General features: G+C 40.0%; 2 protein-coding genes across 3 annotated transcripts in view; one reads left to right on the plus strand and one right to left on the minus strand.

Moving 5' to 3' along the window:
- Positions 1 to 259: 259 nt before the first annotated feature.
- LOC134628737 (target of Myb1 membrane trafficking protein-like) lies at positions 260 to 13,510 on the minus strand. Its single transcript, XM_063475492.1, has 15 exons — positions 13,339 to 13,510; positions 10,822 to 10,906; positions 9,328 to 9,406; positions 8,885 to 9,034; positions 7,875 to 8,009; positions 7,639 to 7,788; positions 7,377 to 7,493; positions 5,734 to 5,867; positions 5,608 to 5,650; positions 5,369 to 5,495; positions 3,270 to 3,336; positions 1,201 to 1,291; positions 1,053 to 1,112; positions 895 to 937; positions 260 to 808 (listed from the first exon to the last, which is right to left on the minus strand). Exons 1-15 carry the CDS (start codon positions 13,409 to 13,411, stop codon positions 663 to 665), a joined length of 1,500 nt encoding a protein of 499 aa, XP_063331562.1. The 5' UTR covers positions 13,412 to 13,510; the 3' UTR covers positions 260 to 662.
- A 5,811-nt stretch (positions 13,511 to 19,321) lies between these two features.
- The window catches only part of grk4 (G protein-coupled receptor kinase 4), a 51,817-nt gene continuing 44,618 nt past the window's right edge, over positions 19,322 to 26,520 (plus strand). The window contains exon 1 of one of the 2 annotated variants that reach the window (XM_063476843.1): positions 19,322 to 19,660. In XM_063476843.1, the coding sequence (XP_063332913.1) occupies positions 19,609 to 19,660 (52 nt within the window). In that variant the 5' untranslated portion in view covers positions 19,322 to 19,608. The remainder of the gene's footprint in view (positions 19,661 to 26,520) is intronic. The other variant, XM_063476842.1, reaches the window with a different exon arrangement.

The raw sequence follows: 26,520 nt of genomic DNA on the forward strand, positions 1-26,520 counted from the left end.
CCAAGACTCTGATATTTTGACTAACTTACAATCTGAATATAAGACAACTATGCCTAAATTTGGTTTAATGCAAAATGTCACGTACCAGAATTTCCACACTTCAACATCTTTTGCAAAGTGCCAACTTTAAATGGGTTATCAATGAAATATTCATTGGATAAAGTTGGTGTGTAAATCACTGGACTAAGGAGTAAAATATTTTAAAAAGAGACCACATGAAAAATGTTCATGGGGCAAATGCCCCATTTATTTTCATCTACACAAAATCAGCATTATGGATCAAAGGCACATTTGGTGTAATATCAAGTATATTTTCTGCATTATACTAAACATCCAGTTTTTGCCCATGTTATAATATTACATATAAATACAGTCACATAAAATTGTATAAACGCACATACAGATAACAAACAGCAGAATTAACGGAGAAATACAGCATTTATGAAACAAGCTGATTGATTAGCAGTTCTGTAGTGTCAGGTTTCATCTGTGTGTGTGTGTGTGTGTGTGTGTGTGTGTGTGTGTGTGTGTGTGTGTGTGTGTGTGAGTGAGTCCTTTAGAAAAAACCCGACCTGGCACACTATACGTGTGAATGTAACCATATTTCAGTTTGTGATACTCCTGTGTTGACCTCCATCCTGTCGTCTTGCTTATTCACACACTCAGAGTGAGAAAAGATGATCATGTGCGCTATCCTGTTGCTGGCTAGATTGTGGTGGCCGTCTGGGTGTGGAAGATGGCACATTGAGAATCGTCTGGCTGCTGTCGTCTGCCGCCTTCGCCCGATCCTCCAGGAACTTATCAAACTCTGAAATGGTGACACGTATAATTTAATATTTGTGTGTGTCTGAAAATATTATCATTACTCAAAAGAAGCGACAGGACCAGACATACCTTCACTGGAAACTCCCTCACAAACTGAAGACTGCTCTTCCGGCTTTTTTGTAGACAAAGAATAAAGATTATGTCATGTTATTATCACCCTGTTTTTACTATCTATCTATCTATCTATCTATCTATCTATCTATCCATCCACACACGTGTTCTCTTACCACATCAGAAGATAACCATTTGTCAATATCATTCTGCATAGAGTTTGTCGCTGGTGGAATCTAAAAGAAATTAAATGACCCTGAGTTTTATTTATTTGTAATATTAAAACAGGGATATTACTCCAAACAAAATCCAGCTGCATCTTACTGTTGCTGTACACCCTCCTCCTGTGACCTGCAGCCTGGTATCAAGAGCTCCAGCCAGGCCCTCTACAGCTCCTGGATCTTCATACCTAACACTGAACACACACAACCACACACAGATCAGGCATATACAGTACATAAAAAATACACTCAGACATTTTGTTAGGTACACCTGTTCAACTGCTCGTTATTGTAAATGTCTAATCAGCCAATCACATAGCAGCAACTCACTGCATTTACGCGTGTAGACAAGTAGGCTGAAGTTCAAACCAAGCATCAGAACGGTGGAGAAAGGGGACTTAAGTGACTTTAAACAATGCATGGCTGTTGGTACCAGATGGGTTCCTCTAAGTCAGGGATGGGCAATTCCAGGCCTCGGGGGCCGGTGTCCTGCAGGTTTTAGATATCACTCTCGGTCAGCACACCTGAATCAAATGATTAGTTCATTACCAGGCTTCTGGAGAACTGCAAGACATGTTGAGGAGGTCATTTAGCCATTTGAATCAGCTGTGTTGGATCAAGGACACATCTAAAATCTGCAGGACATCGGCCCTCGAGGCCTGGAGTTGCCCACCCTTGCGCTAAGTCAAGGGTTTCAAACTCGCAGCCCAGGGGCCACTTGTGGCCCACGTCACCCCTGCTTGCGGCCTGTACATTGACATGAAGAAATATAATGGAATTTTGCCGTTGAAATTACTTTTTTGTTAGGGAGTAATGTTAAAATAAGTTGTTTTTTAAAAGCAAAAAATTATTTAATATGAAGGTATTATGAGCAGAAACTACAAACATGTTGAGGGATTGGCTGTGTTAGTTTAGTGAGAGAATTATTTGTAAAGAAAATAATTTTCACTAGCAGTCAAAAAAAAAATGTATAGATTTTTTTATAGATTAGATTAGACTAGATTATAGCAGATTATAGCAGAAGTGCTGCCACGTGTCTGGCCGGAAAGAGAGTAACAATTTGATTATTTGGTAGTTCAATTAACTAAATGGCTTCAGTTAGTTAAGAGTGAAAAAAAAATATTGCGTTCACATTTGCAGTTTTGTCTTGTTATAAAATATTTGAAATTTTAAAAAAAACAAACAAAACACTACATTTTCGGAAATATTTGTGGGCGTTTTCTTGTTTGTTTATTTGGGGGTTTTTGTACTACGTGAACACTAAAGTGGCCCTCACATGAGATGACAGTGCCAGCAGTGGCCCACAGCTAATTTAAGTTTGAGACCCCTGCTCTATGTGTTTCAGAAACTGCTGATCTACTGTGCTTTTCCCACACAATCCTCTAGATCAGCGGTCCCCAACCCCCAGGCCACGGAGTCGTTTGGTACCGGGCCGCAAGAGTTGAGGCTCGGGTGTGAAATTTATGGTTTTCAGGGTTTTTATTGTTAACTCGGTTTCCCTGGGTCTTTTCCCGTGTTGTAGTTGTGTGTCTTACTTTGAAAGAAATATTTACGTGTTACCATAGCGACCAAAGAGCATTAAGGGGCAGAGAGGAGGATGTTACTCTCAATGTTGTTGGCGCATTTCAGGAAAGATGCTGCTAATAAAGTTATCAATTACACATTGAATTTGCATTTATTATTATATTTACAAAATACCACAGTTTTTGTCTTGCTCGTATCATTTTATTTTGTTGTATTTATCCGCGACACCTTAAAGGCCGGTTTGTGAAGATATTGTCTGAAATTTAACCTGGTCCGTGGTGCAAAAAAGGTTGGGGACTGCTGCTCTAAATCATTTACTAGTTGTTAAATATAAATGGTGACAAGGCCTGCTGGATTTCCTTATTGGAAAGGTCTTTGTTAAAGTCTCTGTGTTTCTAATAAAGTGCATTTGCTTACAGTCTGTCCAAAATTCAAAACTTAGCTTAAGGTTAAGAATTAAAAACAGCTCTGATAGGAAGATTGTAATTGTCAGGGCCTGAAGGTATTGTTTTGATAAGTATAAATGTGATTCATTATCTAGAACATTAATAAATCGACTTGTTATCAGTGGCATGCAGATCCCTAACATATAAAATGGAGAGGGGGTGATGATATCATTTATATCCATCAAAAGTAAGTAACACTCACCTTTTCCTCTGGTCAGCCAGAGAGCTGCCTCTGGTTTGGGCAAACATGTCAAATTCCTCCTCTTCATCTGCAATGCAGAAGTCCTCATTTTATTTACTTTGTTATCTAATTGCTGTTAATTAAACTTGTGGTATAACTTTAGAGAAAAACAAAATTGTATTAAATTTGACCATGTTTTCAAAAACGTATGTTTAAAATGTTAAGCAGAAGTAGCATACAGTTACAGCAGTTACAGAAGAGAAGTTCCTATAACCATTGTTGTTGCACTTCATCACATGAGGTGACACCGGTCAACATGGAGCTTATGCATTTTTAAACATTCCCTGCCCATGTGACGTTCAGCCACAGTATCCTGTTTTTACCAATCATAAGACAAAGGCTACAGCTGAATAATCAATTTTGCTCAAGGAGCACAATTACCCAGAGGCTTCTATAGAGCTGCCATTAAAAGATCTGCTCGGATACTGTAAACACTAAAAAAGGTGATTCAGCACTTCCTGTATTACTTCTATTTAATATTATCTCCTTTTCTTTATGAAAGGAAAGGAGCTAATGCCCTCCCAAAATTCTTTCAGCGACACACTATCCAACAGTTCCCCAAAACAATAACAATGCAGATTATTATGCAGAATATTATGTAAGTGTTAATTGTTAGGATGTTTATCATTTCATATCATAACCTGATGATATGTTATGAAACTTCACCAACAGGCTATGTTTAACCCACAGGAAGTATGAGCATCACGCTGCTGCAGTAAGATCTGCTTCTTATGAAGTTAACGCCTTGCCTAAGGAACACAGATTTATATACACTATTTAAAAGGAAGCTCTTTGAATTAAGATCGTAAACTAATTGTAATCATAATCACAGGGATTTTCAGATTTGCAATATTTCAGTTTGCATTAATTATGTTCATTGGTTTCTTAGGAGCTTGGGGAAAAAAAACAACTGGAGTACTTTAAGTTTCATGAAGAGGTTTCACCTTTCACCTACTCCAACCCTTCACTTTTCACATCAACTCAGTGGATAGAAACATGGCATAACATAGAGGAGCTATCTCAACAAGACAAGGCTCAGCTGTACATCTGCATCTAAAGGATAAAGGTCACTTTTTCAAAGATGCCAATGTTCACATTTGGACCAAGAAGACAGATGGTTTGAAAGAGGAGCAAAAGACGCCCTCTATGTCCACTGTGAACGAACATGGGGTGGTTTATGACACCAACTGTCACCCACTTACAATGAAATCATGAAATCCCTTCCCAGATGGCTCAACTTCCACGCACGTCTTGTGTCAGGTGACGTCAATAGACCACATGACAGGGTAAGGCAATGTCTCACAATGGTTTCACCCGAAACCTCCGGTGATAATGACCCACGCCTTTTTTCACACCTTGGTTCATGTGATAATGTACATGAGTGATAATGGGTTAACGACCCTCCCACGGGACAACCCCAACTAGGATATCAATACCTGGGACTCTCCACCTTTTGGTTTTATTACTGAAGAAGCATCTTGGATGAGAGGTGAAATATATTAACAGTTTTTTAAAAAGTCCAGTTGCTTTTGTTCCAAGCTCCTGAGAATGTCATGACCTGGACGTCTAAGAAACTACACAGACAAATGTCCATTGCTGTATTTCTAGTCTTTAGATTGATAATTAATTAAACTGACTTCAGTCACAGGAAGCCTCAGTAAAACAAGGGTTATACTGGAACATCTCTCCAGCATAAAGAGAAGTGATATATGAACAAGATCAGCAACTAGTGTGAGAACCATTTGATTTCACTTTACACTCAATTTACTCCCTTTGCTTTAAAATTCGAACTTTGGTAACAAAGTCACATTTTTCACTGGTTGTTTTTGTAAAAACATACAGGGCAAAGTATCCAAAATGCCCTTTTTTGTAGTCTAAATTCTAGGAATTGCAGTTTCACTATGTCAGAAGTGCCTAAATGTGTGAATGTAGTCAGATTTTCTGAGTATCATAGTTCCCATTTTCTAAGTGGTTGTTTTCCCAACAACTTCAAAGAAACGTGATAAGGAAAAGATAGTGTTTTTTGAACTGAAGCTCAAAGTTACTCAAAGTTTACTGACTGTGATTGGCTGATTGCTGCTGATTGGTACTGGTGCTGGCGGCTGGTTGGCTGGTTGTTGAAATGACAGCTGGTTGTCTCACAGTGGAAGGCTCAGAACTGAGGTTGATAAGGTTTGTTGAAGAGCTCTGAAAAGTGGGAGAGAGCTTATACTTATTGCTTAAATGACAGTTTACTATTTTCAGACACACGGTGCAGCACACGTCATATTAAAGAAAATTAAACAAGAGGATCTTTTACCTGTTGTGTATTACCAATCTGTGCCTTGTTCAATCTGTCAAACCTAAAAAACAATTGCAGCACACTTTTGAGCACACTGTGGTTGCATCTCAACACTGCCTTACAAATAAAATCTGAAACATGCACCTCTCATAGCGTATGAAGGCGTTGTTGAGGTCATCATTGACCACGAGCAGCTCTTCAATAAATCCTTCATCCAGCAGCTGAGGGATGAGCTCCACCACCCGAGTCTGCATGCTCTTACAGACAGAGAACAGCTGCTGCTTGGACAGAGGAGGAAAGAAAACTCTAATTATTTTGTCCCCAAATGACAGAGTGATTTTAAATAGATAATTTTCAGTCATTGGTATTATTCTGCTACATCAAAAATTACTTTCATGTTTTGTTTTCATCCTGATTTTAATCCTTTGACAACAACATGAGTTATGCTCTAAACTTAGATAACACTAAAGGCAACAGTTTTACAGGCGGCATGAAACATCAAAGCAAACGTGCACTTCAGTAAAAACAAAATAATAAAGCTAAACATTAATTTAGATTTAGACTGGTGACGTTAAAGGACGGAAAACAATCACTCTAAAACCTGAAACACCTCTGAAACCTTTCAGTCAGTGTTGGTAATCTAATGTGGTCTTGTCACAACAGGAACTAAACTATGTGAAATAATATACAAAAACATTTTATGTTTGTCTTTTTTCACAAATAATGTCTTACAGTGGACAGGGCTGATTGAAATGTGGATACTGTTATCTGTGACCTAAAAGTAAATGTAGAAAAGGGGCATAAAAGTGGGGAGCTCCAACACCTCCCTGGCCACTCAACACACACTTGACTGCCTCTTGGAGGAACACCTAGTTCATCATCACCATAAGCTTTTGAGTAGTGCAACTGCCTTTCTGCAATTAGCAATATCACCAGAGTCTATAATGCGGGGGTCATGATGCCCACACATTTCAAAATGCATCCAACCTCAAAGCCAATCTCTGTGGGCCCATTTGGGCTGTGAATGGCTGGGCCCCATGGCTTAAGGCTAGGCCACTGGACACTCAGCAGTGAGCTTCCCATCCAATTTGGCTCAAGGAGTGGCCAAAGTGATAGCTCAGTAGGTAGAGTGGTGGCCCCATGATCGGAAGGTCGGGGGTTTGGATCCCCCAAGGTACCCCTGAGCAAGGTACTGTCCCTACACACTGCTCCCCGGTGGCTGCCCACTGCTTCACTGAGTGAATCGGTTAAACGCAGAGAGTAATTTCTCCACAGGAATCAATAAAGTATACATCATTACATTGTTAAAGTGGTGGAGCTCAGATGTGTCCAAGTTATGCTCCTAGGATCACAGTAGCAGAGAAACCCCTCAACCACATTAAGGTGACAATTCTTTGTGTCAAAAAGGAATTGTGTGGTTCAGCATATGATAAGGATGCTTCCTGGACACTCCCCTTTAGAGGTTTTTCAGTCTCACCCAGGTAGTGCAGACTGAGAACTTCTCCCCAGGAGGGACTAGAAAATGTTCCTAAGGAATAGGATATTCTGCAATTTCCTTCTTAGCTTTTTGACACTGCAATTTGACTTTGGATAAGAGGCTGAAAATAAATGGATGGATGAAATACCACAAATGTACAACAATAGAATATTGTAAGGAAATTATATGGTGCATTGATTTTAGAACACAATTTAGGTCCTTAAACTGGCAACAGCAAATATACTATATTCACAGTCCACAGCTCCTAAAGGCACTTCTGACACACACACACACACACACACACACAGACCTGTAGCAGCTGTGTATCATCTGGCTGGCTCTGTCCAGGGAGTAGCTCATTTAGCATTTCAGACATCACTTTGAGATTTCCTCTCACCAAATCGAGCTCACTTCGTAGCTTCTGCTCCTAGATTAGAGAAAAATACAAAAAGCAGTCAAACGCTGCTAGAAAGGCCACAGTGATGTATTAATGTTACATAAAAATAAGATAAGCCATTTTCAGATACAGAAACAGTCTATATACAATGAGAGGTGTTTTTGGTCAGTGGAACCTGTTCTGCAGTAAGTGAGACTGGTCCTTCACTGGGCTGAAATGAAGGTGATGTATTCTGACTGGAAATGCTTGAAGCAGCTTCCAGTTGTAACTCATTTGTAGGAGCAGTGACAGGGGGCATCTCAGCGGTTCCATTTTCTGGGGTACTCTGCAAGATTTGTCAGAGAGGTACGGTACAATAACTATCCAAACATTCAAGTGGTCTTTTGTTTTTTCACTGGAAGATAGTCTCACCCTATTTGGAGTGTGGATAGGGGACAGAGCATCCAGGTCTGTCATGGGGAACTCCAGACCCCGTCTTCTTAGGTCATCGTATACATGTACCACCCCCGACAGGGAGGAAGAGCTTCGAAATGCATCAGCCCATGACTGAAGATGAAAGAAAGCATGTAACAGATTGTAAAGAGATGACTGACCCCTAAATCTGCATCCAGTGACACATAGAACAACACATAAAAGGCAACATGCATAGAACAGAAGTGTACTGTCCTACAGCATTTCTAGGCCTGAGATGTTAATGTTAGCGCTCTTTGTTTATGATTACCCACAAGGACTCTGACCATGTAGCAGAGGAATGTACATATCAATGTAGACACCTGGATTGTGAGCATTAAAGATAACACTGTTGCACATTTCCATAGACATAACAGAGTCTGTGAGACTGATTCCAGCCTCACAATGTAAATATTTTGACCTCTTTAAGTTAACCTGAAGTCGATGTAAGCAAAAAAAAGCAAAAAGCGATTCTGTTAGGTTGTCTAATTTGAATTGACTAATAAAATAAACAGTGGCAATTGATTTTTTTATACAAATCATCTTAAGCTAAAGCTCTAGTGCCAGGATGTCAAACTCATTTTACATCGAGGACCACATACAGCCCATTTTGATCTTGAGTAATATCCTCTGTAATATCTTTGATATTTATAATTGAGCGATTTGTATATATTAGTGCTATTCCTTACATTTTTAAACTTTGCAATATATTGTATTATTTAATTAGTTCAGTCTGTTGGGATTATTAAAGTATCCTGATTCTGATTAAATACTTTGGTGTAGTATAAGTGGCTGTGGGGGTGGTGGGATTGTAAAGCTTCAAAAAAGTCAAAAAATTGATGCCCTCCTTTATATTTTCCAAAGCCATTCAGCAGGCCGGATTTGAGTCTTTGCTGGGCCGATTCTGCCCCCCAGGCTGTAGGGTTTGACACCACTGCACTTGTGCACAAACACTTCGGTCATGCACATACCTGTATGAGGCTGAGGACCCTGTCATGGAGGATAGTGGGCGGGTTATTTTTGGGCAGAATAGAACGAACCAAAACCCCCTCAACAAAATCCTGTGAGGCAACCAAAACGTGGAAACGATGGCCACAGTTCTTCACACACGTCTCCAGAACCTATATGAGAGAAAAGAAAATCAACACAACACGTAACATATAAAAAACGTGATTTTAGCTGCACCAAAATGAAAGTCTCTCTCTCTCTAGCATGACATCAATGGGTTAACTAAGACCCGAGTTAACTGAGCTACTTGCACAAGTAAACACAGAAATCATCTCCTCTTGGATAACAGCCAACCAGGACAAAGATCATTTTGACCTTCAAAATATTCCTCTCACATCTGACAGGCCGTGACAGAACAAATAACACAAAAAGAAAAACATACAATCTTTGACAGACAATTACTCACAGTGACAGCCAACATAATCTCTCTGAAGTTCTTGTTTCCTACTATTCTCTTCTTAATGGCTTTAACTGCATCTCTCGGCCTGGGGGAAAAGCATCACATGATGTCTCTTTACTTATCCATAATAAAGTTTAAAAATAAAAATATGCAACATAAGTCATTAACAGAAGACTGTAGATTATTAAATTAAAAAGGGGTTTTCTCTGACAGAACTACACATAATAACTTATTTTGTAATGGAGAATTTAGAGATTTTGTTTTGCTGCTTTAACCTGTTTTTTCTACACGAGTGCAAAGAAAATGCACATGCACTTCTCCACATTAAAATGCACTTCTCCACAATTTATCTACTATATATATAGTTATTTATAGGGGACAAATAACTATATATATGAAATGAGTACATGTTTGAAAATTATTTACATATTTACGTATAATTTCACGGTTTCATGGTCATATCTGTTAGCTAATTTTTTAATCTGTAAACTGTAAATTTTCAGTTCAGTCGCACTTACATTCATTGAAGTTTGTACTTCCATAGACATGGTGAAAATTGATTTTTCTCTGACTATCTGCTACCACAAGTATTTATGCAGTGACAAAAACCTTTAACACTGATAACATAAAATGTTAAAATCTTTCCTCCTTTAAAATCTCACGAAAGCTTTAAAACATGCATGTTAGGTTCATTGTACTTTTGGGTGTGCCCCGCCTCATGCCACATGACAGCTGGGATGAGCTCAACAATACCCCATTAGCCTTTTACAGCTGAGGGGTAGAAACTAGCAAAACAAAAAATATAACTGTCTTAACTGGGACAGGTAACCTACATTTTTAACCCTATTCACCTGTTCTGTCTCTTCTGAATTAATTACTTTCAATTCAGTTTCATTAATTTTATTTATATGGCCCAAATTTTCAAAAGCAGTCTTCTTAAGGTGTTTGATATTGGAAGGTAAAGAGCCTATAATACAACAATCAAACTATCCACCGTGAGCATGTACCTCGTGACAGTGGGGAGGAAAAAGTCCCTTATAACAGGAAACCTTCAGAAAAACATGTGTCAAGAGAGGCTTTCTCAGCAGAAAACAAAGTGCGTAATTAACTAGAAGACCGTGTTAGACGTAAGTAGGTCAATGGTGACAACCAGCACCGAAAGTAGCAACAAACCCATAAAGGAAGTGACACAGTAATGCAAAAGCAAAACAAGGAGACATGCTTACATAACTTGCCTTAGCTATTCATCTCTTCAAGTCATTAAAAAAACAAATGTAAACTTTTTATTAGTTTGTGTCAATTATTATTACTAATACTATTATAAACAAAGCTAAAATTTTTATATAATGAGCATGTGTAATAACAAGTTTGACTTCAATGTGACTTGTGCAGAGAAAACAAGAAATAAGGAATTAATAGAACAACTGTTGTCTCTTCCTGCCTGTGTGCTTCACTGACAGACCAAAAACACCCCAACACAACAAATAACATCATCCCTACCCTTCGTCTGTCTCATTGATGATGTCACAGATCTCCATGTTGAGCCCCCAGTCTTCCGACTGTAGCGATCCATTGGTCGCTTGCTCTGTCAACAGGAAGGGAATGAGATCAAACTACATTTAATATGATAATACTGAAATTGGAATATCTGAAAAATCACAGTAAACAGAAGACTTCCCCCTTCTTTCATGACATCGACATAACACAACACATTTAAGGGTTCAATATTTCTGTTTCACAGACCAGACTTGAAGGTCTACTGATCATAATGCAAAAGACAAAAATGTGCACCAATGGTCTATATTTATAAAAGAAAGGTCACCATGTGATCATTTTATGCTCTGCTTTCACGAGGAGGGTTTAAAAAAAAATTATCAGGTACAATGGGAAACAGTTTACACATTTGCATACCGTAGTGTTCATTATGCTAGGAATTAAATAGCAACAGCACAGATTAAACCAGGGTTAACTGATTTTTAAGGCCTGTTTTGGGAAACATACAGTAAAATCGATATCGTTTAAGCAGACTAATACCTTATTAACACACTTATTAACACTTCATAAATACACATGCCAAATATACCTCTGTGTCTACCAGGTCATTACAAGTGTGTGTCTGTCTGCTGTTTAGTGCTGACTAGGTCGAGTCGGTTTTGGAGCTTTTAGTAGAAAAAAAGGCAAAAAAGTGAAGATGTGACAGATAAAATCCTACATGAGACACTATGTGCATGCCACAGAGATATCCGATTCACTGTTCACATAAAATTACTGATTAGTGCCATTTATTAAGGACAGTAATAGTAACAGAAGCTGAATAAAAATATGGAACTTCATGAGAATACTAAGAAAAGCACAGCTAAAAGCTGCACAGAGATATGAGAACTTTTTGTCTGTTTTAAAAATAACCCCTGACAGCTTATTTAGTTATGCTTCTCTAACTAACTCTTTGCCTTCTCAAGCCGTAAACGAAGACAACACTGGTGAGAACCTCAAAATATGTAACTGCTTTCAGATAAAAATCCTCAGTGTAATGTTGCCTGACTAGACTTCATTAATGTAGTTGAGCTGCACATGATTCTTAATAATCAGACATGCATGACAGTCAGTTTTACAACACGGGCAGGAGTCTTGCCAAAACACGTATCCGCCCATCCAGCTACCCATTATAAGATAGCTAAACGTCAGGGTTTATAATTAAAATAAATTAACTCTAAAGTAAACAGCTGACACATGCATATTAAAGCTGGTTAACCACAAGACACAAAAGTAGCCTGAAAAAAAGACATTACATCTACTGATGACATCCTTATCAGTGGATGTAATGGTGCAAACACGAGAGAGCTGTGCGTTTGTTTGTGTGTTGACTAAGCAGGTGCAGCATTAAATATGAAAAGTGAAGAATAGTTCTTACAAAGCAATGCACAATGTCTGACAGACTGACCACTTTAAATTCCAGGGTAAGATAAAAAAAAAAAGTTGTGTTTTCTTTAAAGTATTTTTTCCTATAAATTGACAGAAAAATTAAAATATGGGTCATATTCTTTTACCAAAAGGTCCCACCCTTTTTTAACCCAACAAAAAACTTAAAATATAATAACACTGTCTTGATAAACGTTTCAGTAACTCATTATTTGTAGCATTGAGCTGATTAGAAAGGTTTCCCCAAAAATCCTGCATCCTCCAAACTATTTTGCAATCAAAGCCTGCTTTTTTCCCCCCACTCCACCCTACACGGGCTCTTCATAAGTCTCTAAATCTCCTTCATTCCTTTCCAACACTCCCCACACTTCTCAATCCCATTTACTCCATTTCCCTCCTCACCCCCTCCCTCCCACTCCTTTTCCCCAGCTCCCTTCCACTTCATGTGACTGTCAGCTGATTCTGCTCTCATTTGCCTCAGAAGTAGCTGACATTTATATGTGAGAAAGTGAGTGGATGAGATAAGAGGAAGGAAGGCATGAGGTGGGTGTGTGACATTTTCTTAATACCGATGACTGTCCTGATGTTACACATCTTTGCAGGCATCTACACTTGCAGTGGATTGTGGGAGCTTTTAGTGGCTGGATAAAGAGAACTATCCCGGTGCCATTACGAGCAAATGGCAGATGCTTCATAAGATGTGTGACGGCACACACTTGTTGACACTTACGCATAAAGTGTGAAACTGTAACACATCAGTGATTAAGGAAGTGAGAAGGAACACCAAGCGGCTTCCGGATTCGCCAAATGAATTGCCACTCAATTTATATCGACCAATCACGTGGAAGAACCAAGGGAATTAATCCCGCCTCTCCTGCGTCATTGACTGTAAAAACTATCTTATTTTTCCTGGCAAATTTGGAGTTGATTAATAAATAGAATAAAATGCGAAAGCCGGAAGTAAACAGGTTTGTCGCCATTGTCACGTGTTAGCGGAGTTTTTAAAAGCAAAACGAAAAATATGGAAAATATACAAATGGAAGCAAACTGAACCGACTTGAACACAACTCTGAGCGGTTTTAAAAAGCAGCTGCTTACCGATTCTCTGTCCGACCGGCGTTGAAAATGGGTTTCCTATGAGAAACTCCATTTTCTCCCCGAGTGAAAACATCCTCGAAAATTACAGGCGTCCGCTGCCGAAGTGAATCAGTTTGCTTGTTGTGTTTGCTTTTGCTTTAAGTGTCAACCGCTGGCTCTGAGGCGCACTCGCTCGTGGGGTCACGTGAAAACGCACGCAGCCAGGAAACAGCATCAGCGTACAGACCGACGGCTGAAGCTTCTTCACACCTCAAACACTTTCCTAGGTGGGGGAAAAGTGTAGACTTTAATCATTTAAGTAGAAGTTCAGATATTCGTGTTAAAAATACACTGGTGAAAGATGGTAAAAGTACCGATTACTCAAAAAGTTCTCTGACATTTCCTATCAGCTATTTTTGTTCAGTGCTAACTCCACATTTAAGCGGAAAAACGAGCATAGTGGGATTCAGCAGGTGGGAGAACCTTAACATTGCTTGTAGTGGCTAAGCGTGGAGAAAAGTATCCAAACTAATAATCATTTCTTTTTTGAACTCTAGCAGATTTTCTTTGTGTAATGGCTGTGGTCAGCTGACATGTGCTGGTGCTACTCTGAGGTTTCCGGCTCTTTGTGGACTTACACAGCTGATTTCAACAAGATGTAACCCAATATTTCACAAGCTATCTTGGCTAATTTCCATTCCCTTGGCTGAAAGCGTACTGTTTATTCTGTCTTTATGTTAGACAATATAAAGTTGGCAGAAGAATGAATCTAAGCATAATATTGTCAACTTAAATTCAAAATTATTTCTGCTACAACTGATGTAACCCAACATTAACCATTCACAGTTACTTACTGCATATTTACCACAGTACAGCAAACTAATCTGTTTATTCTGAACTAAACTGCAGAGTATTTTCATTCAACCTTTAAATACTTAAGTTAGTATACCTTAGTCACTTACAGTTTGTTTAACAATGTGAACAAAAATAACAGATATAATATATATCTAATATAACATACACACCCAATACCTGATTAAAAATGAGGACATTACATGTAAGCTTTAAATTTCCAGTTTATCAAATGCCAATGGGCAGACATTACCTTTAACTATAGCTGCTCTTCTTCCTCTCCGATCCCGTCTTTCTTATATCTTTCCCCTTCTCTGAGTGACCTTATCTCTCATTCTGGGAACTACAACAGCTGTACATTTAGAAAGCAGACACAGCGTGTGACAAACTCCATAAAAAAGTTTGTGTGATATTTGCTGATGTTTGTTGAGCCGTAGAAAGCACCGACATTTGTGTTAAAATGTAGGAAGTAAAAGTAATAATTTGTCAGAAAAATAAATATTCAAGTACAGTCAGATACCTGTAAAAGTACAGTAACAAAGTATTTAATTGTAATTTTTCTGAGCAAAAATGTCTTGAGAAATGTCAAAGGAGAATGTTCAGGCTTCTTCGAGATGATAGGATGGCAAGCATGGCTCCATCCTGCCTTGGTGGTTTAATGATGTAGGCAATAGTTTCTTGGCCCCTAATACCAACAGAGCAGTGTTTAAACACAGTGTTTAAACACTACCTACAACTTATTTAATGTTTAAGCCACATCTAATACAGCTTGCCCTCAAAAGAGTTCAATTTAGCCCACAGGATGGGTTTGCACATTGCAAAAGTTGCAAAGAAAGCACATGTGCATTTTACGCTTTCACTGTATTTTTCCATAGAGAGCTTTGTGTTGCAGGTGCAATTTAATCCAAGCCCTATGTCTGACCCGTCAGTTTTACAGCTTTCTCATTAATAAACATCACAGCCATGGACAGTTATCCTACACCAAAGTCCAATGAGCCTGCTGACAGGTTTCTCTGATCTAATACAGTAATGTTTCTTTGTAATTAAATCGGCTGGATGTGGAAAAACTGAGAAGATTCAACCTGCACTTGTTTTCTCAAACCTCAGACTGACCTTAATTATTTATTTTAAATAGAATGTTAATTGAAGGTGAATATCTTAAGCACATAGTAAAACTTATTTACACCACACAAAAATTTAAAGGGGTGGGGGGGGGGGGGGGGGGGGGACTGGTTTGTGCTATTTAAGCTACCTTGACATTCAGATCTTTGCACTGTCTGTATACAGAAACTGTTTGTCCTATATGGTTAAAAATCAAGTCGCTAGTAGACATAGACTAAAGACTATATTTCTTAGTGTCATAATCATATTAATAATTTGGTTGCTTCCATCTTTTCTCAACTTTTTTGTCATGTTTGTGTCTACACACTCACTAAATTCCTTGCATGCATGAACACACCAGGCCAGTAAAGACAGCGGGGGGAAAAAAGATCCACTAGTGCCGCCATTTATTCTATAAACCATTCACTGAAGTTTACTTGACTTGAAAAAAAAAACCCACTTCAGCATTAGCTCTCTGTGGTCCAAAACAGGACCAAGATGCAAATTCTTTTTTAACTGTAATCCCCATCTACATGCAGTGGATATGTGCGTAACCTCTATCATACCTGATACGGGACAGTGAGAAAAGCCTGGTTTGACCAGTTCTCCAAAACTGCAAATGGCCCTAATCTAATGAATCTCTCACCATGAACAGGTAATACAGGTAAAACAGGAAATACAACTTGATTAAATTCATTCATTTATTTTTATGACTGTCAGTCTTGCAAATGTTGAGTTTTCAAATGTTTTGAGACTTTGTAGCACTTTGATTCAAAATCATCACCTCATCTTCATACAGTCGTTAATGCCAACTGCACCATCTGGCGTCGTCAGTGTGACTTGCATTAAAATGAAATGGGTGGGGAAAAAAAAGAAAATGAAAATGAATTGTTGGCACGGTGGTTAGCGCTGTTGGCTCACAGCAAGAAGTTCCTGAGTTCAATTCTACCATCAGGCCAGGGTCTTCCTGTGTGGAGTTTGCATGTTCTCCCTGTGTTTGCGCGGGTTCTTCCTGGGTACTCTGGCTTCCTCCCAGAGGCATGCAGTTAGTGGGAATAGGTTAACTGGAAACTTTAAATTGCCCATAGGTGCGAATGGTTGTCCTCTTCTAAGTGTCAGCCCTGCAACAGACTGGTGACCTGTCCAGGGTGTACCCTGCCTCTCGCTCTAAGATACCTTGCATAGGCAGTAATTGATTAGTTTAAACTGAATTTTACAATATTTTACTCTAAATTGTGGTGGAGTATAAAACAAGGAATAAAAGAAATTATTCTAAAAAAGTACAAGTTCTTTATATATACTGTTACAATGGTGGATATTCATTTCACATTTTAAGTTTCAATTAATGAGGTTACTGTCTGTATAATCCCTCTGAGCAAAGGGCTCAGACTCCGGGCTGCTCTGAATGCCCCGTGTCAGCAAAAGAATCATGCTATTGGATCTTAATGATGTTAGTGAGGGCATAAATAATTAATCTCAGACTGTGAGCACAGAAGCCACACCCACCTGCTGTTCAAAACTTTCTAAGGTTTGTTAGACGCAGCCAATCAGAAGAAAGTTGCCTTAAAGGAAGATTTGACCTATTTTTACATTTGCAGTAAAAAAAATACCCTATATGACACCTGCTGAACTTTGAAGGATATTGTGGGAATCTCAAAGCAGTGAAACAGTAAAGTGGGAGTATGTGGTGCACATTAAGAGCAGAGGTCTACAGAGGTGAAAAGGTGCCTTGCTAGAGGGGGCGTTTACACAGATCTGTAATAGGGAGACATGGTGTTGCAGCGGTTAGTAGTCTCACCTCAGAGCAAGAAGAATTAACAAATTTGTTTACTAGAGCATTTTTGTGTTTGGTTAATTAATGTTGACTTAATATTGATAATTATAGATGGCATTTTCTTTTGATACAGCAGTGATCACAGTGCTTAATGGTTGTAATATTTATAAATATTTATAAATTATATACTAACTTTATTTAAATATATTTAGATGAGTATGGCTGTTAAATTAAATGGAATTACCTAGAATTGAAGGCTGCTTTCACAACCTTTTTTTTTAATTTAATATTTTTAATTTTTTTTTTTTAACTAGTCTTGTCTGGCAACTTTAAGTTTTCTTTTCCAAGGCAAGTAAAGACAAAAGTTCAGACTTTTTCTCAGAATTCTGAAAAACAATGAGTGTGCATACAGAGAGGAGGTACTGAGGCACACAGAAACGCTCTGCAGAGAGTCATAAAAGCTCACAAAACATCCCAATCCAACAGCTACCTACCCTGGAAGACATTCTTACCTCTCATTACCTGGACAGTTACCTGGAAAGTTTATCTCATCCCACCCATTATCTGTTTGAATCGTTACCCTCAAGAAAACATCACAGTCTGTTAAAACAAGCACCACACAATTAATCTGTGAGATTGTCACAAGTTTTTGTAACATTTTCAAACAAGATCTAGAGTGTGATTAAAGTGGTGGGTGGGTTCTTTTACATTTTGAATAAAGCCAATTGAGTCTAATAATAGATTATATGACCTGATGAGGTTTAGTAGCTACATGGATGTTAAAATCACCCACAATAATTATTTTATCTGAGCTGAGCACTAAACTAGATTCAAAAGTCTGAGTAAGGCCCATAGATAACAACAAATAAAACTGTTTTTTGAGTTTTCCAGCTAGTGTGGCCAAGGCTAAACTTCAGGTTTTCAAATGAATTAAAACTCTTTGTCTATGGTTGATTAACAATCCGAGTAACCAGGTTTCTGTTACAACATGGTGATTATGTCAATTTAAATTACTTAAAATTAGCCAAATTAGTTATTGTAAATACTTTAAATACAATAAATAAGTAAATATGCAAAAGCTGCATGTTAGACTCACACATGATACGTTTATCTGTCTAAATAAAAGCTTATTTTTCTCAAAATACTACTTAAACTGTAACGAGGCAACTCTGTATGACGTAATGCACGTTTTGTATTTCTGTGTTATCACCACAAGGTGGAGGCATTGAATCTATGCGCACCACCCGAGCCACTGTTTGTCAAGTATGATTTGTGTTGGTCTGGACGAGGAAGCTGGCCGTTATTGTTTATGCAACACAACACACATCCTTATTAACAAATACATTTATTCGGACATTTACTTTCGGTCTTCCTGCTTTCACACCGCGTATCCAGTCCAGGCAGAACACGTTTGATCGATTCTGTAACTTGAACAAAAGCCTAAGCCTGTGAGAATCAGTGACCTTTGAGCTCTTTGATTCTCCACAGCCTACCCCTGAGCGCTCTTGCATGACCCTCGTAGCAAAACATAAACCGAAAGAGATTTCTTTGTGTTGTTGTAGTACTTGCTCATTCTCATGCACAGAAACAAAACCAGTCACAAAACTCCAAACATTTTTTAAACAAAAGTTGATAAAGTGTTACCTCTTCGACATTATCTCAGGAGGCGGAGTGCTTTTTGCATACCCCCACCCCCTAAGGGTTTACTAGATCAATGAGTCAGATTACAGTCCCAGTTGGTTTCTGAGACATGATAGGCGGAAAACCAACTTGTTATCGCTGTACGTCAGGCTTCGACTTGCAGCAGCTTAAACCCCGACACCATTGTTCACACAACTTTAGGCCTCTGTGACATCCGTGTTTCCTGAGCAAGCAGCGGCTCATGCAACAGCTGAGCAGGAAATTCTGGAGAGGGAAACTTTACCAATCAACACAGTCATTCATGTTTAGAAAGGCTTTTTGGGTTCATTTAAAAAATGGGGGGGGGGGGGGGGGGTCTCCTTTCCTAGATCTTTCCAGTAAGCTCTCAATGTATCACGTTATGTTTGTCTTCCCGGGAGAAACTTGGAGAAAACCTCACACATAAACACGTTTTAATCCCAAATAAATGACATAACCATAGGCAGTTAAAGGAGGTTAAGTCTTGGACATGCATGCATGTATACATGAATGCACTTGTGTGTGGATCTGTGTGTAGTTGTGCCGCTTGTAAATTGATCCCTCCTGCTCTTGCTGGTTCGTTGTGCAGAGAAGGGGCGAGGAGGAAGAAAAGGAGGAGGAGGGAGCTGAAACAGGAAGGAAAGCAGGCGGAGAGGGACGGGAGGGAGGCTGTGAATGCTAACAAGCCCCGTCGTAACCGTATAGCTGTGTAGGTAGGGTTTGATAAAACATCTTGCAATGGAGAGGAACGACGACCACTATTAAAAGTCCTACTATGCGCCAGCGCAGAGTCCGCCTTGCGCGCGTGCAGCAGCCTCACCGTCGTCGGCACGTTTGATCAGAAAAACCGTCTTTTTTCCTCTGAGTGAAATGTATCGCGACTGCTCGGGATTCACATTCTGACAATGGAGATTGAAAATATCGTGGCCAACACGGTTCTCCTGAAGGCACGGGAAGGTAAGTTCAGCTTAATGGCTTCAAGAATGAATCGTCTTTTCTCCCCCTCTTCGGCGACTTGGCCGTAGCTTTCCGCCTGTCCTTCTCGGGATTTATGCCTTCCCTGTCTCGCATCCCTGCGCAGTGCTTTGTCTCCGGGCAGAACCCAAACATGTTCTGCCGAAATCTGCTGCTCGCACAAGAACTGCACGCAGATTCACCGGGGCACCTTAACGTAAGGCCCCGAAGGCTGGAGATGAACAAGGCAGGGAGTGTTTGCAGCATCGCGCTTAGATGGCTGCGTTAAATTGAAGGCTGTCGAGCGAATTTTTTCACACAGGCGGCAGTGGTTTGGTGGATATTTACGATGACATAACGGACATTTAATGATATCCACGTTATTGACTGTGGAGCGAAATTTGGCTGCGCAGCGGGGCTCTTTGCGCCGGTGCCTTCTTACCTGTCATTGTAGGTTTCAGTGTATTTAAAGCCTAGTTAGGCAGGTAAAGTCAGCGTGTGGTGTTTTGACGCAGAAGTATGCGGCTGCATTGGCTGTTGATTAGACGGGAAGGGGGTTGTGTGATAGTGAGGGGCTTCTGGAGACTAGAAGGTAGCCCCGGCGGCCCAGGCTCCACAGCCTCGATCGTGCACACTGCTCAGTGAGCCGGGGATCCCACAGAGGCAGCTCACCTGGAGGTGGAAAAGAGGCGAGTATCCATCTGTTTTCCATGAGATGGCAGAGCAGCGAGGCCACTTTTGTAGCCAGTGAGTGGGCGCTGGGTGGGTGTGCAACACTGTATCAGCAGCCAGAGGAAGGGCGGGGGGAGAGAAGAAGTGTAATTACTGCTCAACGATTTCCACTCGTGTTTTTTTCTCTCTTTCTTCCCCTTCCAAACAAAATCGAGCAGGAGGCTTTGTGATTTCAGATGATATTATGCAAGCTGATGCATTTTTCTCGAAAGCAAATTCACTCACAAGCCCGAAAGGCTGGAGTGGGGGTCGCGCCTCGGTGTGCAGAGGCCTTCCCTGCTTATGGTTTACATTATATTCAGAATGCGTTTCAGTTGGAGACTGAACGCCAACACTGCCGTGAAATGGATTGTTCACGGCAGCTGTGAATCCATTTCATAGCAGCAGTTGCTCCGTACGAGACGAAGCACCAGGCTCTCCTTTCGCTGCCTTTAAATGGTGCTCGGCAAAGGCTTCCCACGAATCTCCCGATATTACTGCACAAGAGTCGGATCTACAGGCTCAATACCTGCCGGAGTTCACCTTCTCTTATCACCAGAGCCCCCCCCCAAAAGGCTCTCGGAGCACAAAGATAGTGGGAAGAGCACATCTGTCAACAATTTCACAATGTTATACATAATTAAAGCATTGGAAACGGAAAGATTTATTGATTAACCGGATAGTCATTTAACAGGCAGTTGATCACATCAGTTTATTGAGCGAAAATACAAAGCTCTAGCTTATTACACCTTTACACTGTTTTTATTTGGTTGGAAAGGGTGGAAAGTGAAATCACCAGCACCACAAGCATCCTCAGTGTTGTTAGAGTTGCGTTTTTATATTTCTCCCTGCTATACTATTCACCATTCATTGTCTTAATTATCATTAAGCATAAAACAGCTAACGGCCCCTCAGTTTATGTCTGGAAGGTGCACTGGAGACTAGTTGGATGTTAAATCATCTTTCCATAGGTGGGTGTTCTCAGCTGGCAAAGCCTTTCACAATGCCACAGTGATAGTTGTCAGCAATGGCAGAGTAACTAGTTGCAGAGCGAACAGCACCTTTAAAAGCACACAAATCCAGACAGAAAGCAGCTTCTATGCATCAAATTTCAGTGGCCTTCTATCCAAGAGTCTCTCTTTGGTTACCTTCATGCCATACTGTACATAACAGCGTTTGCGTGACCCTGCTGATGTGTCCTTCAGCAAGACATTAAATCACTTGCTCTGTAGCTCTCTGACCTCACTGTGGAGAGAGAAAATTACAGATTATTAGTCTTAAGCTGTGCAAACCAACTCGGGTTCTGTTGACAGTTTTCGTCTTCTCTGAATTACCGCTACACATTTGTTGGTGTCCAGAAAACTGTTGAGTGTCACTTTATACAGTCATTCTTTATACACCTGTGCATGTGAAACTGGGTGGCCACAGTGAGAAGTGTTATGATAGGGTGTGTTCAGTCTGGCACAGTTGAAATGACACGCGTCAAAGGAAGTGGTTTGAGATGACACTGCTCCTGATGCTCCACACCCCTGCCTATGCGAATTTCACACATGCATTTGTTATAAAATGTAAAAGGAAAAGCGTAACAATAACGGTATTTAATTGATGGGGCGGCGGTTTTAAACTGTGACGAGAAGTTACACAGAAAGTCCCGAAGTTTGAAGACGTTTGCGGGAAGACCAAGAAGAAAACGACTTCAACCGAAAAATCAAGAGTTCCTCCTAACACAGCATAGTTTCATTAAGCATCCCGCGATTAAGTGTATTAATCATTGTGTTAAGCAACCATGTTCAATGTTTAACTGTAAATAAACAAACCTGACCACTACATATTTGATGTGTGGTTTTGGTGGTTCATGTTCACAGAAAATATTTAATACATTACATTTAAACACGGGCACTTGAGATCATTAAAAAAAACCAAACTGTTATCATAGTTTGTCTTGCAGACTCCACTGTTTACAATACTTTGCAGGCACCTGAGTTGGCAGAGCACCCTATCACAGAGGAGCAGATGGTGGCGTGAAGAGTGTTAAGGAAAAATTATGTTTACTCTTCTGCTGTAAAAAGTTCTCCTCCCATTACACTTATATGTCAGAGTGTTTTTAATGGCTGCATTGCAGAGACCTTTTGGTGATCAGTTTCAATATAACAATGGTTTACCTGACATGGGAAAGATGTTTAGGCACACACTGGTATATTGCTTTTAAGCAAACAGTACAGCTGTGTCTTAATTAGGAGATTATGAAGGAAGCCAGAAACTTTATGAGACACGTCTTCCCTTTGTACACCTGGATAAATAAACTAATGCTGAAGCTTAATATTAGCAGTGGTGTTGTAAACAGTTAAAAACGGAAAAAGGTTGCTAGAAAAATCCAGACATGTATCCAGTAACGCTGACAGACGACAGCACTTTAACATCTCAGGCTTAATTTATATCTTAGAACAAAACAAAATGCCTTAAATAGTATACCATATGTATAACAGTTAATAAAGCTGCACTTTACAAGTTTAAACTGCTGAGGATCATGGGTGTTGTAGTACTTTTTTTCTCAGCTAGCTCTCGGGCCTTTTGGTGAAGCTTAACTTGAAACTGCTAACAGACTGTGTTACCGTTGGCGAGTCTTTGGTATTGGTATTAGAAATTAGTTGCCTTTGTTTTTATTTAACTGCGTTTCCCAGAGTGCTCTTTGAGAGCCTGCATTGACTTGTTGTATTCAGCTGTGTGTTATAAATATAGTTGCTATAAGAGGAGTGGTGATGACATGATGGGGGCCAAGAGAAAAAAATATTTATCTCTTCAATCAGAACATTTTGTTTTTGAATGAATGGTATTTAGTTTGTTTTGTTTCATGTCATTTAATGGGTGTTTTCTGTTTGTTTCTGTAGAACAGCAGATCTGCGATGCTGTCACAGAAATCTGATGTAGCTTTAAAAAAAATCACAAAACAATAAAAAACATCAGCAACTATTCTTAAATATGGAGAGACTGGAAATGCACTGATCTGTCTGTCCTGCAATATAAGTATTATGCATTTGATAAATAGAAATATGCTCTTGTATCCTATTAAAGCAGAAATTTTAATTTGTTTTAGCTGTCACCAACTTTACACTCATCTCTTGGGACGCAAACGCAGTATAATCGCTAAGTAGTAATGTGAATTATTTACAGAAGACTAAGGTAAAGGGTTAGATAACTCCACTGGAGACCTCGACATGTAATCACCAAGAGTTACGCTAAAGAGACTGAACCTACGTGGTATTTCAATCTCGGACTTTCTGGAATGAAATGGAATCACAGACCTAAAATGGTAGGAATGTGGATTGTCCAGCGCTCACATGAGCTTTGATTTTTTTTTTTTTTTTCAAATTTCTTTTGCAATAGAACAATACAGGTATAAGCAGATATGGCTGCGTTGGTGTTGGTGTCACTAACCTCTGTGCGTGCTCTGCCCTCTCCTTACCACCCTTCAAACTTGAATCCCGTCACTCCTCTCAGACCACTTGTGAGGGTTTTTCTGTGACGTCAGCCAGCGTAGCTTTATTAGTTTTGTGGTTGTAGCTGGGCTAACACTCGTTGTCATCACTCTGGGGTGTTTCCTCCAGCTGAGGCTCATAAAACACATTGCTTTGTGACTGTCCCTTGATGTGGGACTCATTTTACAGTTATTACACCCACAAATGGGCTGTGCGGAGAACGAGATGCACTGTGTTGCGTACTCGGCTCTGCTGCATACCTCTAGCAGGGATGCTTAGCTGGGTGGCTGCTGGGATGTTCATTAACATGTCTTCTTGGCAAGCTGAGTAAACATGAAGAGGCACTTTTGAAGCACTTTATGAACATCTATTAAATGTTAAATGGGCATTCTTCCTACGACAACCCAGCTGTCAGTCTGCTTTTAACAATGTGTAGGTTATGTGTAAGAGCGGATTCGGGGTGTTGTGGTGACTTATGCTTTGTTTCTCTGAAGAGGTTTTTTAGAAGTGTTGTAGGAAGTGTATTAAGTGCCCCTAAAGATTTTTCATGCTTTATACATTTTTCTTTTTATAACATTAATAAAGTTGCGGTTTTAGATTCTGCCCTTGGTAAATTTCACGTCAGTCCTGCCTTCAAATATGACCCGATGTGTTGTCCCGTTAAAGCTCATTTTCAAGGTGTAATCTCTTCTATGTGTCCTGTGCTCAAGGGCCCCGTTCTGGGAAGGCCTCTTTTCTGTGTTTCAGTTTTCCCTGCCAGGCTATGAAATTAACCATTCCACCCTTCATCTAAGAGACAGCTGTAGATAACTCCCAGATGATTAACCTTTCAGTTTGTTCTCTTAAACCCACATGAAGTCTGTCGGTATCTTGCTCAAGTTTAGTCTGACCATGTTCCCGTACTGTCCTTCCCTCCCCCTTCTCCCCTAAGACACTGTGAAAACAAGGGTCAGTTTTCAAGCCCGCCTCGGCTCGGTTTAATGGAATACCTCAAGCACAGAGACATGAGGAAGAAAAGGTCTTGCAAAACACCATAGCACGCTGCTGGAATGAGCACGGGAGCTTGTTTATGTGCAAAGTGCTGTGCTCTGTGTGTGTGTGTGTGTGTGCTCGTGCTTGTCATTTTGCTCATGTGAAAAATTGCTTGTCCTACCTCATGTGAGATCCGCTCCCCCCCCCCCCCCCCCCACACCCTGCCGACTTCTTCGTTTGTTGTCACTGGAATTTACTGTGATGTTGCAGCGTCCCTCGCAGTTTTGCACGCGAGCCACTCTTTCTCTCAGGGCCATATGGAGGAGGAGGAAAGTCTGGTTATAAAGAATTAATGAAGGCATAACGGGAGAAGAAAACTGTTTATATATGGAGGGCAGCAAGAGGCTGAATCAGAACATGTGAGCGAGTTGAGGAGTAGAGCAGAGCTGGCTGATATTCACATGTTTCTCTTTTCCTCTCTCTCAGCTGATGTGTGTCTTTCAGTGCAAGTATACAGATGGATTACCTTACGCAAACACTGGGCCTTTGCTCTCAATAGGCAACACAGATACTCACAGCTAATATTTTCCTTATCAGGGGCTGCACCAGCCAATCACACACTGTGTGAGAGAGTGACTGGGAAAGCAACAGACCATTCATTTATCATGGCCAGGCTCCATTGTGCCTATGTGCGTGTGCATGCTCGTATTACAATGGGCCTAAACTATGTGTGACCCTCTCTCATTTCCTACTATTTAAGTCGTGTTTTTGGGAGATGGCTGCGGCAGTCCAATACAAACCTCCACCTATGCTGCTGCTGTTGGACAGGCTTCAAATCAGAAGAAGCGCCGAATATTCAGGATGTGATTGCACTGACCAAGAATATCCTGGTAAACATTATTATCAGTGTTTTGAAAGTTAGAAAAACTTTTCTCATGTGCAATGTAGTTAATTTACTCAACAGTGTTTTTGGCTTATTACCTCTCTCTATTAACCTCGGTTTTCATTTACTTTGCTCCTACTGTAATGATCAGAGTTAATGCCAAAAGTACATGGTGACCCCCATCTTTGACCTTCATGCAGCTTATTATGTCAGAGTTCAAAGAAGTAAACCTTCATGCACTCATTAAAAGTCACTCTGCGTAAGTGTGTAGCCTAACTGGCTGAATCATATTGTGTGAATACGGGCTGCTTACTGCCATGGTCAGGCTGTGACTGTCACAGACGAGTTGGATTTTCTGGCCTTGTGGCTGTTATTCCGAGTGTCAGCATGTGACATGTGTTCATCAGATGGCCGAGCGGCTTCCTCCATATGGTGATTCAAAATAAAAACGAGTTGTGATGACAGCAACGCTGCTCTATGTTTACGGTAACATCTGAAGAAGCTGGGAATCACAGCAGAGAAAATACTCGGTGATGGTGTTTCGTCGTTTAAGTGTTTTAGAACTGTTGTTTTCTAGTTCCCAATATCGGAGAAAATAAGACTTTTTATCTTATTTTTACATAACGCTTTTTTGTTAGAGTGTATTTTTCTGAGTATTGAAATGATCATTTGTGGCACACAGAGATAAAAAGTTGCCCTCCTCTTGATGTCAATGGCGCCAGCCACACAAGGGCCATATCAAGGCCAGCAAACTTGGGGTCTATGTGGTTATTACTTTGAGATGTACCACCTGCCTAAATGTTATTGCAGTTTTTTAACAT

The sequence above is a fragment of the Pelmatolapia mariae genome, linkage group LG6 (genome assembly GCF_036321145.2).
Source record: "Pelmatolapia mariae isolate MD_Pm_ZW linkage group LG6, Pm_UMD_F_2, whole genome shotgun sequence".
Lineage (NCBI taxonomy): Eukaryota > Metazoa > Chordata > Actinopteri > Cichliformes > Cichlidae > Pelmatolapia > Pelmatolapia mariae.